Source organism: Ipomoea triloba, chromosome 12 (genome assembly GCF_003576645.1).
Source record: "Ipomoea triloba cultivar NCNSP0323 chromosome 12, ASM357664v1".
Taxonomy (NCBI): Eukaryota; Viridiplantae; Streptophyta; class Magnoliopsida; order Solanales; family Convolvulaceae; genus Ipomoea; species Ipomoea triloba.
The window spans coordinates 9,686,119-9,699,239 of record NC_044927.1 but is presented as its reverse complement, the minus strand read 5'-3'; the positions used below and the strand labels follow the sequence as shown (position 1 = coordinate 9,699,239).

General features: G+C 38.9%; 2 protein-coding genes across 3 annotated transcripts in view; both read left to right on the top strand.

Annotated features, from left to right (window-relative positions):
* LOC115999732 (protein SCAR2-like) overlaps window positions 1-6,395 on the top strand; it is an 8,995-nt gene extending 2,600 nt beyond the window's left edge. The window contains exons 2-9 of one of the 2 annotated variants that reach the window (XM_031239631.1): window positions 440-603; window positions 924-1,047; window positions 1,148-1,277; window positions 1,403-1,464; window positions 1,563-5,370; window positions 5,455-5,538; window positions 5,670-5,774; window positions 5,889-6,395. In XM_031239631.1, the coding sequence (XP_031095491.1) occupies window positions 440-603; window positions 924-1,047; window positions 1,148-1,277; window positions 1,403-1,464; window positions 1,563-5,370; window positions 5,455-5,538; window positions 5,670-5,774; window positions 5,889-5,942 (4,531 nt within the window). In that variant the 3' untranslated portion in view covers window positions 5,943-6,395. Of the gene's footprint in view, window positions 1-439; window positions 604-923; window positions 1,048-1,147; window positions 1,278-1,399; window positions 1,465-1,562; window positions 5,371-5,454; window positions 5,539-5,669; window positions 5,775-5,888 lie in introns of both variants that reach the window. The other variant, XM_031239630.1, reaches the window with a different exon arrangement.
* Window positions 6,396-7,114: 719 nt separating this feature from the next.
* On the top strand, window positions 7,115-10,888 carry LOC116000205 (probable protein phosphatase 2C 73). Its single transcript, XM_031240237.1, has 5 exons — window positions 7,115-7,720; window positions 8,449-8,766; window positions 8,864-8,981; window positions 9,537-9,760; window positions 10,427-10,888. The coding sequence occupies exons 1-5, from the start codon at window positions 7,481-7,483 to the stop codon at window positions 10,823-10,825; spliced, it is 1,299 nt and encodes a 432-aa protein (XP_031096097.1). The 5' UTR covers window positions 7,115-7,480; the 3' UTR covers window positions 10,826-10,888.
* The last annotated feature ends 2,233 nt before the right edge of the window (window positions 10,889-13,121 follow it).

Below are 13,121 nucleotides of genomic sequence, written 5' to 3'. Positions count from 1 at the left end.
CTCTCTCTCTCTCTCTCTCTCTCTCTCTCTCTCTCTCTCTCTCTCTCTCTCTCTCTTTGGAAGTTACTTTGCAGAATTGGTTAATAAAGAACTTGTATGGTAGAACTGATTTGCAAAATCAGTGATCAGTGAAAACTGAAAGTTCAAGATCCGGAAATATAACAGTGTCTGTGTAATAGACTGATTGTGCGGCAAGCCTAGCCTAAGGGTATAACATGGTGCATTCAACCTTGATAAACATTTTCACCACTTTTTCTGATTAGATAAACTGATCTCTGGTCAAAATTTTCTTCAGGAGTCTTTGTTGTGTAGAAACAACATAACTTGCATAGTTGCATATCATCCCTCAGTGATCCCTTGCTCCTGAAATTTATTCTAGGACTAGAATGAGTGACTTGATGCTGATGTAATATGTTTTTGGGTCTTGTGAATATTGAAGTTTTGCTGCTGAGATATTCCATGATTTGCATGAAGAAGTGATGGCAACTGCTGCTAGAGGCCATAGTTTGACAGTCAGAGTTCAACAACTTGAGGAAGAACTCCCATTAATTGAAAAGGAATTTCTTTCGCGTACCAATCAATCCTCATTCTTCTACAATGCTGGTTAGAACATTTCTCTGATTTTCTCAGCTCATTTCTTAAAACTTCATTTTACCTTTGCTTGTACAAGTGATGCTTCTTTATCATTTTTAATTATGTGACCTATAAAACGAGCATTTCGAATTAGTATCATTATTGTCAATGAATTTATGATATCTATTATTTTCAATTATTACTGAAAACTAACTTATTCTCTTAAAAGGGTAACAGTTTTAGTCCATCTTGGGGATTCTGAATGGGTCTGGCACAGCAAATCCTATTATTGTTCAGTCAAATTTCCTTTCTTTCAATTATTATGATTATGATAATAAGGATGAATGCAGGCACTGATTGGCACCCTAATCTGCCTTTGGACCAAAATATGGTTACACGGGGTGATTTACCCAGACATGTGATGGAATCTTATGAAGAATGCAGGGGCCCACCTCGCTTATTCCTTCTAGACAAGTATATATTTTCTTTTAGTTAGCTTGAGAAATGTGTCATTCACGTTAATGATAAACTTCCTCTGGGGAGGAAAATCTCATAAAGGTTTAACTTCGAACAGATTTGATGTTGCTGGTGCTGGATCTTGTCTAAAGCGTTATACTGATCCATCATTTTTTAAAAGGGAAGCATCGTATATCAAAATTTCTAATTTAGATGTTCAGAGAGAAACAAAACCTCGCAAAGCTAAGGTAATTGGATTGAGAATTTTTATTGCTTCTGTTCTGTATATGCACTAAATCAACCATTGCCGAGTGAAGGTGTCTAATTTTACCGTGTACTTTTCTTTGCACTTAAATGTTTCCAATTATAGCAGAAGAAAGGATCAAGGAGTAAGAATGGCAAAACCCCTGAATTGTTACCCACATCACATGCCAAGTGAGGCTTCTGTTCTTATCTATAAATGCAAATTGATTCTTCTGTCAGCATATTTAGGTTTATTTTGATTTGGGCATCTGTGCATTTTGTTTTTACAGACTCCACCAGTTACTCTTAGAGGAGCACAATGAAACTGGAGGTAAGGACTCTGAACATCATGTGAAATTGAAGAGAAGGCTGAATGGATTTCCATTTGACTCAAAAACGGAGAAAAGCTACATGGAGAAGTTACTAGAAACTCCTTCAGTGGGCCAAAAAACTGTTCATGAAGTCTTTGTTGATTCATTGTCTTTGAAATTACCATCAAGGGTTGCTTCTGAAACTGGGCTTGATATAGTAGAAAATAGTGCAGTGAATGTCAATGAAGAGGTTGCAGTGAGCATCAATGAAGAGGTTACATGGACAAATAGAAACACATCCCCATCTCCATCTCAAAGTGAAGACAATGTTGCTCCAATATCACCTAATGATACTTTAAATGAGATTGCAACCTATGATGAATACTTAGAGATCTCCAACCAAAGCCTTAGTGTTGAAGCGGGTTACACGTTGCATGCATTTCATAATGTGTCAACTGATGGTGAAATATCAGTTGATGGAGATAGACAAGATACTACAAGTGGCTACCAATCTGATGATATTTCAAGTGGTATAGACGATTACATGGATGCCCCTACCTCCATGGGATCAGAATTGGATTTAGAATCTGAAATGAATCCCAATAAAGATTTGCATGTGAAAAGCAGTAAGTTTTCAGCTACAAATGATGAACGACTTCAATCTGAATCTTCAGATTCTCTTTCAATCCGAAACTCCATGTTATCTGATGACGAGAATGGTTCATCCAAGAAAGAAATATCCAGCTTTTTCAATTCTGGTTCTTCTAGCACTTCTCCTGAAATGGCTCATTCGGAAGGTGAAGTTGCTGCCAAAGATTTTGCCATTACAGGGAACCGAGTTCAGATGTGTGATTCTCATCTGCAAACTACTGATGATGGATTTTCATCTGCCCAGCCCTTAGAAGATGCTTTTGATAATGACACTTGTGCTAAGACAGCTGGAATTAACAGACAGAGTTCTGACTTGGGTGAACCAATGATCAGACCAACTATTCCAGGTTTAGTTTCTATATCAGGATATGCTGATGAAGAAGCAATTGTGATAAAAGATGCTTTGACAGAACCAGTGAGAAATGAAATATTTTCCACTCTTGGTGAATGTGAGAATGATTATGTCTGTGTTGTAGAAAATGCAGCTAACCCATCAGCTCCTAGAACTTCGGAAGTTCAAGGAAGGACAGGTGAAGATCCCCCAACTAGAGTGTCTGATGAAAACCAAGATGAAATTATCAACAACCATGCAACTTCAGCAGTAAATCCCGACAATGTTTCTTCCAATGCTGGAGATGATACACCAATTCCTTTGTCTACTGATAATGAACATGAGTGCAATTTAGATGTGGGCCACCTGAATCCAAGTAACAATTTGTCCATCACATCTAGCATCTTTAATCATCTTTCTCAAAACAGAGATGAACTATTTTCTGCTAAAAATGGCCTTTTAGACAGGCTAAATGATAAGGGGCCCAATTTTCTTGAGAATTCAGCCTGTTTACATAAGCTTTCTGATTCTCCCTCTTCAAATAAAGATGATCATTCATCATCATCCTCTGTTATTAGTTGTTCCAGTGATGGTAATGATCAGAATATCAGTACTGATGCTTCACTTCATGTACCAAACACATTGGAGATCTCTTTAGAGGAGTGTGCCAAAAATTCATTGCAGATTGTGTCTGAAGAAGAAAGTGCAGAAACTAATCACAGTGGTGCATCAGATTTAGATGACATTCCAGTTTGTTCAAATCTTTCCATTACACAAGCAGAGATCGAAAGTGTTGGTTCAATTTTAGAAATTGAAACTGATAATGCAAGTTTAAAGTATAATGAGAGACTCACTAATGCAATTCCAAATGGTGCGGAACAGAGAGTATTTGATGTAATCCATGTGGTATATTGTCCTACCAATCTTGACTATGTAGAAACACACATTTCAGCGGAAGATGCTTTTCTGCCTCTTGATTCTGGAGAAAGGGGAATTTCACAGATTGGACAGGAATGTCTTGATGAGGTTCTGAGTGCAAGAACTGGTGAAACAATGGACCATATTGCCTATGGATATCCTGAATCAGTGAGTGAGGAACCTGCAGTATTAAATGCAACAATGACTGAAGCATATCAATTGAATGTCGGAGATGCAACTGGTTCTGTTGATAGCACTGATGATGTTAAGGTTAATGCATCTTCATATATGGACATCAAAAAGTTCCAAGATGACTCCATTTCTTGTTCTGGCCAGTTTACTCAAAACAAATTGCGGAATGCAAGTTTATGCTTTCCAGGTAGCCATAAGGAGTTAGACAAACTAAATGTTGGCCACCATGCAATAATTTCACCAATTTCAGACTCAGTTTCACACGACATTGCTGGCTACAGTCCTCTTCAGTGCAATGTGCTTCCATCAGATCTTGACAAGGTGACCTGTGTAGCTACTGGGCAAAGTGTTTTAGACATGGAACCAATATCTTCATCAGGAAATAATCTTACCAATGTCATCAGAAAAAGAATACCGTGTGAAAATCTGGATAAGGGCAACTCTGACGATGCTTTGTCTTTGCCAACCCATCACTGCATAGAAGAAAATGTTGAGTTAGCACACATTCAACTTAATGAGGGCTTGGTCGGTAAAGGTGAAGCCAATAATGAGCTGTCACCTTTACAGGAAAGAACACAAGTCTTAGAAAGAACTGTTGCCACTTCTTCTAGATTAATGCCAGAGAGTCTTCCAAGTCAACCTTTGGTGTCAAAGCTGTCTTCACATGACAATAACAGTTTGGATCTTGATAAAGATCCCCAAAACCCATTGACTTGTATGTCTCCTGGCTTTGCACTGTTTCCAGGGAATAATCAAATCAGTCCTGAGGAAATGCCTCCATTGCCTCCTCTACCTCCAGTTCAATGGAGATTGGGGAAAGTTCAACTTGCTTCCCCTGCTCTGGAAAGAAACGTAGTACAGCGTGACACAGGGCTCTTGTCTACTTACCAATCGAAGATTGATCAGACAGTTCAACCTCTGGAACAAATTTTCCCACCAGTCATAGCAAAGGAAAGCTCGCCTGACTTCTATGAATCTGCAGCTTACAATATGGAACATTCTGGTCCACTGTCCTTGCCTGTTTCACATGCAGTTCTTGATGAAATCAGTGACGATAGTTTCAGTTTTCCCACCACAACACATTCCTCAAATCCTCACCTTTCTTTTTCAGGACCAGACAGTGACAACCTACACACTTCTCTTGTCCAAAAGAGAGGAACTCTGGATCCTCTCTATTCAATCCCACAATTAGTTTCTGTAGACAAAGCCTCTATGCTTGATATTGGAACATCACCAGAAGAACTCATCCAACCTGCACAGCAAGCAGCAGAAGAAACACTTTTAAAGGTTCGAGAGCTTGAAGAGGGGTATAAATGTTCAGAAGGAAATTTGGCAACAAATGACAGAATAAGGCTGCAAGCAAGTTCTGAAGATTCAGGCTCCACTGGTGATTCAAAGTCTGTAGAGAAAGAAGAGACTCAATCCCTAGACCAAGTAGCACCAGAGACAAGCTTGAATGAATTGAATCTCCCAAAACATGACACAAGTTTAGAGGCAAATTTCATCACCACTGACGCCATACCATCTGCTCTGACAGTAGAAAATGAAAAGCCTTTGCATGCTATTCGTGATTCAGAGGTGGAGATTGTGCAGCCAGCTGTGGAAGATGAAATAGTAAATGGAAGCCAGAAAGTGAAACATCCCGCAGCTCAAAGTCCTTCTATTGAGACTGTTGCTGCATTTGACAGAAGCAGAGTAAATAGCATTTTCTTTTTCTTCACTTGGAACAACATGATTTTGTAAGTTAAATGAATTTTAACAAACTGAACCATTTTGCAGCTGAGGAAAGTGACTGATCAAGTAAAGAACCAGGCACGGAAAGTAGATGAAAGAGATTCTCTATTGGAACTGATAAGGACCAAGGTACAGCCGTGAAAGCTCTACTGTTATTTTATTTTGCATTGTCAATTTTTATCTATGCAACATATTGTTCCACTGTGTACTTACCTTCCTTTTGGATTTAAGCCCATGACTGAGCTTTTCTTGATTTCCAGTCCTTCAATCTGAGACCAACAGTTGCAGCAAGACCTAATATTCAGGGTCCTCAAACCAATCTCAGAGTTGTTGCCATTTTAGAGAGAGCAAAAACGATTCGCCAGGTCTCTCTCTATGCTCATTTTTGTTTCTGCAAGTACATGTGCTTTTCTTCTTCTTCTTTGAGTATGCTTGCATCCAGTCTTTCGCATATTGACTAGTTTTTCTTATGGTATTAGGCTTTTGCTGGAAGTGACGAAGATGACAATGAAGACAGTTGGAGTGATTCTTGAAAAACTTTACAACGCAATAGATTTGATATGTAAATATTTGCTGAGAATTCATAAAAGCTCTTTCATTTCCATGCCATGAGCCCTTGCTTGTTTGCATGGTAATATTACTATGTTTCTCTCTTGATTCATCACTACCATATTCTCCTTTTCCTTCTCTCCTACTAGGCTACTATGGATTAAAATTTTGAGATTATATATTGCACCCCCAATTTGTAATTAGGTAAACTTATCTTTGTTGCATGACTTGAAGTCAGCGTGCAAGCGCTATGTTGTCAATTTTGTGTAAAACTTAGGAGTCCTAAGCTAGATTACCAATTTTTGTGTGTAAAGTTTGTATTAAAGGCATGTTGTATTTAGTATGTAGAGGACTAGAGGTTCTGCTTTTCCTGTCTGGAGAAAGCATACACACAACACACTCTTATTCATTACAGAACCCATTTCTACTGCAGAGCACTTGATTTCTTTGTTGTGTACTTTGCCCATACAAATTATATCATAAATTTCAATACACATCTTATTTCGTGCTCATATTATAATGCGACTACTATCATTGGAAACCGTTGTTATACCATGGACCGGGTTCACCTTGCAAGATGAATCCTGGTCTTAAATTGTGTATTTTTAGCATTGAAATTGTGAACTTCTAAAATATAAATTGTGTTTTAAAGTTTTGAGAATTTGTAAATACAATATAGGGTTATCACAAATTGTAAATTTTTAAAAGGTAAATTAAGAAAATTTAGTATGTAAGTTGTGTATCTATGGATCCGAGTCCACAGAATAATTTGCCACTTGAAAATATATATAAAAATAATTTTCCTTTTAGTCATTAAAACATGGCATATTGGCAATTGTTTATCTGTACCCGATCCTTCACTCCTATCACTAGCGTTGCCATTCTCAGTCGTAGCTTGCGTATGCTAGAGGTTTTGTGGTCTCTAGCTAGGAAATATTTGTAGAAGCAAGCTAAGGTACGACCAAATTAAAATCTGCAGTTGTGTAGTTGACAAAAGATAAGAAGGAATCAAGTACGTACATATAGAGATTAAATGAAAAATTTAATACCGAATGCAAATTGAAGAGTGGACCAAATATCCAAATTAAATGAAAGGGGGAGAGAGAGAGGGGAGGAGAGGAGAGGTGGGCAAGGCTAATGTGAAATTGAGTGGTAAGATAATGGTACGCCCAGGCCAGTGTGGCATTATTAGTGTGCAATAATCCAATGGTCATCAAGGAAAGATGGTGTTATGTGTTACATGTTATATTATTCTTAATTTAGACAAAAATGGATTCCATTTCAAAAGTCTTTTGTTGTTCCTCTTGTTATCTATCCCGCCAAATCATGAATGTTATTCTCTTCCTCAGATACCTCAACATTCATGACTTGCCTCCCTAATTAATTATCCTTTCCTAATTATCATCTATTAGGTCAGAAATTAGGAATCCTTTTCTTAATCGTTTGTAGTTTAATTATATCCTAGCTAGGAATACCAGAAGCTTTTGTATTTGTTTTTTGTTGATCTTAATTAGGGCACAATATGGGTGGATGTATTTCGTGCCAAAGGTGTGGGATTGAGAAGGGAGATGGGTGCCCAGGCGGAAGCTTGGGGCTACGGGGAGTAGACAGAAATGGGGGTGAAGATGGTGAATATGATGGCATTACAGGAAGAGGAGATTATGATGCACGTGTGAGGCTGCATGGATCTTCTGCTTTAACATCCATGTATTCTAAACAAGGCAGAAAGGGTATCAATCAAGATGCCATGACTGTTTGGGAGGTACATTTTTTTTTTTCCTTCTTTTCTGATATCATTCATTTCTGTAACAAATTTAAATTAGATTTTAGAGAAATCATATACAATTTGCTTGTAAATTGGAATAATCATAGAAATATGTTACGTTCTCTCGAATTGAAACCAAAACCTTATGTTTATGTTGGGTGGAGGCCGGTAAGGGAAAATTCCAGAATCATGTGGCTAGGAGATTATTGGGCAGAGACCAGTTAAGGACCAAACTCAGCACCATGTGGCCAGAAGGTTATAGGGTGGAGGACAATTAAGGGTCAAATTCAGCATCATGTGGTTAAGAGATTATTGGGCGGAAGCTGGTTAAGAGCCAAGTTCAGCATCATGTGGTTAGGGAATTATCGGGCGGAAGCTGGTTAAAGGCCAAGTTCAGCATCATGTGGCTAGGGGATTATTGGGCGAAAGCTGGTTAAGAGCCAAGTTCAAAATCATGTGGCTAAGAGATTATTGGACAGAGTTCAGCATCATGTGGCTAGGGGATTATTGGGCGGAGGCTGGTAAGAGCCAAGTCCAGCATTTTGTGGCTAGGGAATGGTTGGGCGAAGGCCAGTAAGGACTAAGTCCAGGAGGCTCTTAAAAATACATGACAGTATAAGAAAATAAAGTTATACTTTCGTAACTAGCTATAGCTTTTGGCGAAGTGATAAGCGTTTGATTCTAACAATTTATTTGTGTTATTTGTGATGTGGTGTTGTGTTCAGAACTTTACAGGACAGCAAGGTGCGTACTTCTGCGGTGTTTTTGATGGGCACGGTCCCTACGGCCACAAAGTGTCGCGTTATGTACGCGATACCTTGCCATCAAAGCTTTCGCTCTCAATGAAACTCTCAAACCTGGGCGTGGCAGCCAATTACTGCACAGAAAATTCCCACAATAATAACCTTATCAACACCCCCTTTTTTAACAAGTTGAAATCGAATTTTGTCAAGTCCTTTGTAGAGATGGACGAAGATCTCGAAGGCGAATCCAAGATTGATACCCAATGCAGTGGTACAACAGCAGTTACTGTTCTAAAACAGGTTAGTCGTTATTATGATTTCATTTCTTGATCCAAACATAAATTAAAAATTGGTTTCTGACATGCGTGCACATATGTATATGCATTTTGGTTTGCAGGGAGAACATTTAATAATTGGGAATTTAGGGGATTCTCGGGCTATCATCTGCACAAGAGATGATACAGGCCAATTTGTTCCAGAACAGCTCACCGTCGACTTGAAGCCTAACCTTCCAAGTAGGTTATGTTCTTGATTAGCTCATAGCTCTATTTCACGGGCTTAGAGCCCGGCGCAATGCTCAACACCCGTGCGATGTTTCTGGGTCTTTCTTATTTGGTGGACTAGCTTAATCCCTTATACGTGCCAAATTGATTTTGCACTGCTATGGGCTCATTAGGGGAACATTGCCGTTGCGATTAGTTGTGTCATTAGAATCACCTTGGTCCCCTTCATAGTCAAGTTCAAGACTAGTGATAAGCTTTCTAAATTTAACCGGATTGACATGCCTAACTCCGCCAGATCTTAGTGTCTAAGACAAAACTCTATTTGAGGTTATTGTCACCTCCTACACATTTTATGAGAATTATGGCAAGCTAGACAATTGACCCTTTCAGTCGTCGGGTCTTAATACGGTCACGCAAACCGTGCATGACATCTAGCTTACCAATGAATTGAAAACACCAAAACTTTTTGGGTTTGGGATTGGTTGCTTTAATTTTACTTTACCTTCCATAATATATATATATATATATATATATATATATCTTGTGCTAATTTGGTTTGGTTATTAGGTGAATTTGAACGAATTAAAAACTGTAATGGAAGAGTTATCGCAATGGAGGAAGAACCAAGCGTGTATAGGTTATGGATGCCGGATGACAATGGTCCTGGCCTAGCCATGGCAAGAGCATTTGGAGACTTTTGCCTCAAAACCTATGGCCTCACCTCAGTCCCTGAATTGTATTACAGAAAGCTAACAGATAACGATGAATTCATTGTTTTAGCAACTGATGGGGTATCTCTGACTCTCTGATTTCGATATCAAATTAAATGATATATTTTGTGTTATCTAAAATGCCAAGTTGATAGTTGGACTAAATGACATTTATGTTTATATATAGGTGTTGTTTTAATGAGAATCACTTCTTCCGTGAAAACCTGCAAACGTGTATATGGATAAATACACACAATCTAATATTTCAGTACTGAAATAATTTGTGTACATTTATGTAAACGATTGTACACATTTATGTTGGTTTGCAGGTTCTAACGGGAGAGGAGTGGTTCTCATTTGATCATTAATATATATATATATATATATATATATATATATATATATAGGGTCCCGTTTAGGTGAGAACATTTCTTGATGTGAGAATATTTGGACTTCTTCAGTAATATAATGCACTGTAAGTTTTTCATTAATGCACAATAACTACTCTAGCTCTGGGATTACTACATGAATGCACTTTATGTATCTATTACATGAGTGCACCGAAACTACTACATGAATGCACCGACAGAGCAATAGTAGATATTATGCATTAATGAAGAACTTATGGTGCATTACTGAAGAAGTATGCAAGTTCTCACGTTAAAAGAGGTTCTGAAATATATATATATATATAGACTGAAAAGTAGCAAATGAAAAAAATAAAAATGGGTGGTTTGAATTCCTCAGATATGGGATGTTCTGAGCAACAATGAGGTGATAAAAGTGGTATGTTCAGCAAAGAAGAGAGCGACGGCGGCAAAGGTTCTAGTAGAACGGGCAGTCCGGGCATGGAAATACAGGTACCCTTGCGCCAAGATTGATGACTGCGCCGCCATATGCTTGTTCATGAAACGCCAGCAGCAGCCGGGTCAGGGGCAGGGCACCACGCTATCAAAAACCGTTTCGGAATCAACAGACGCCAGCATGAACTACTCCTCCTACAGCGCCAAGACCGACGATGGCCTCGAAACTGTGTTGAATTATAAGGTGAAGAATGGCGGAGAAGACAGTGGCTGTGAGCGGGACCGCTCTCCGGCCGCCAACGTCCGGAGACGACGTCCCAACCCCACCGTGCACATCCACTAATGTCCCATCCCATCCGACTTCATAATGTATGTAAATATGTAATATAATATAAGATATTGTAAATAATATTTGATTAGGGAATCACAATGCTTAAACATTTATAAAAAAAAAAAAAAAATCTCATTACAGTTTTGAGAAAGAAGATGAAACTAACTCTTTTTTTTTTTTTTTTAAATTTTGATTATTTACTGATTATAAGAAGATCACAGTTTTTTTTTAGATACTACCCCTTTGTCTCATTTATCTGTTTTACTTATTAATTATTGATCAAACCAACTCCAGGCCAGTCAAGTCTCGTTAACTGAACCCGACACATAAAATGGGACGGAGGGAATATGAGTTATTGTTGCGTGAATTGTGATTTTCTAATTAAAGGTTATGTTCCACATGTTGGTCCCAAGGGGATGGGGTACAAGTCTAGAGGGGGGGTGAATAGACTTGTATAAGATTTTGCAAATCTTTTCAACCTCTCGTGTGTATTGAACTTAGGATGTTTAAGTTCGATACCTCACGAGGTGAAGACAAAGTTTTATGCGCAGCGGAAATGTTATCCCCTTTTAGTTAGCACGAGTTTGGGTTAGTTCGAGAGGTGTGATTATATGCAGTGCAATCGAGAGGTTAGCGAGAGATGAAAACAGTAAGTAAATGCAAGAGAGATTTTTAAGTGGTTCGGCCAACCCGCCTACGTCCACTCTTCTTCCAGAAACTCCCTGGAAGGATTGCACTAAAAACTTCCCTTATTTAGTACAATATCGAGCGCTTGAGCTTTGATCACGAAGCCCGCCTCAAGCCTCAGGTTTTTCGCCCCGCTTCTCGTTACTCCACCTCTCGAGCACTTGACCTTTGATCACCAAGCCCGCGTTAAGCCTCAGGATCTTCACAAGACAGCTGCCAGGTTACTCCGCCTCTCCAAGGTCTTTCTCCCCGCTTCCAGCTACTCCACCTCTCGAGCACTTGACCTTTGATCACCAAGCCCGCGTCAAGCCTCAGGTTTCTTTCACTTGGACAGCTGCCAGGTTACTCCACCTCTCTTGCTTAATCCAAAGCAAGGTGTTTTTGGTTGTCACAGTTGAATGTAACAGACTCCAATCTGACCACAAGCTATCGTTGAATCAACTTTGATGTAGAGCAGCTTTGGTCACCTTCTGGATGTATGACAGTTTAGCTTTGTAACTCTCTTCGAACACTAAGATGTGTTCTCTCGCTGTATTGAATATCAGGATGATATTCCAAGTTAAGCACTTTGCACTTGAACGTTTTTATCAGACACCTCTTGTTAACCTCTTGACCTCTTTCACAACAACACCCGTTTCTTCTGTGTCTTTACGTCCTTATATATGAGAGTAGAAGAATAGTTCCGTTGGAGGGAAAACTATTCCGTTTGAAATTGGTCTCCCACGCCGAACATGGGTCTTTGCACAATTTCAGCATTTTTCATGGAGTAGTGGTCTTGTAACTTGAGCCTTTTGTTTTGTAGTGAATATTCCATATTCCACTTTCTTGAGTTCAGTCTTCAGTTTCTTCTTTTGGATAAAGTTACTCTTTTTATGTTCCCATCATTCCTTGTTTGGGGAATCTGACCACTTCAGGATTGGTGCACTTCTTGACCGTTTGTGGTGGAGGTCTGACGTGTCATCCACTTCCGTCCATTTTGAAACCTCCCGCTCAGCACCTCTTCAATATTTTATCTCCATGATATTCTTCTTCTCCAAACTTAGAGTATTTTATCTGCACATGTTGACTAACATTCAGCCTCTTGGAGAAGTGCCGGTTTATCGAGACCATAGAAGATGTCTCGACCACTTGATGTTTCAATCCCATGTATCGAGAGGTCTATCTCTCGAATATTCTTTACGTCTCGAACTCGATAGGTATATCGAGAGGTCCTTACCTCTCGAACTTGGCTTGTGTCTCGAGACTTAGTTGATGTCTCGTAGACCCTTATTCCTCCAGAGTTGTCTCGTGCCTGCTTCTGATCTATCTGTTTGCTTACAACACGAAAACTTCTAAGTTGTTCAAACAAGTTTACCTTAAGCTTAAATATTTCCCGAGTTGAGCTCAAATTACCCGGTTGTATTTTCGCTCTTAGTTTACTTATCGAACTTACATTGTTTTGCCTATGTATCGAGACTTGGGGATTCTTACTTAACAGTTGGTATCATCAAAACCTATTACATGATGTTCCTAAGAATTTCCCCCTTTTTGATGATGCCAACACTTATACTTACTTATATGGCTGATTTGAAAAAGAAAAAGCATTGATTTTATTTTCAGCGCATATGGTAAGTTTGACAAC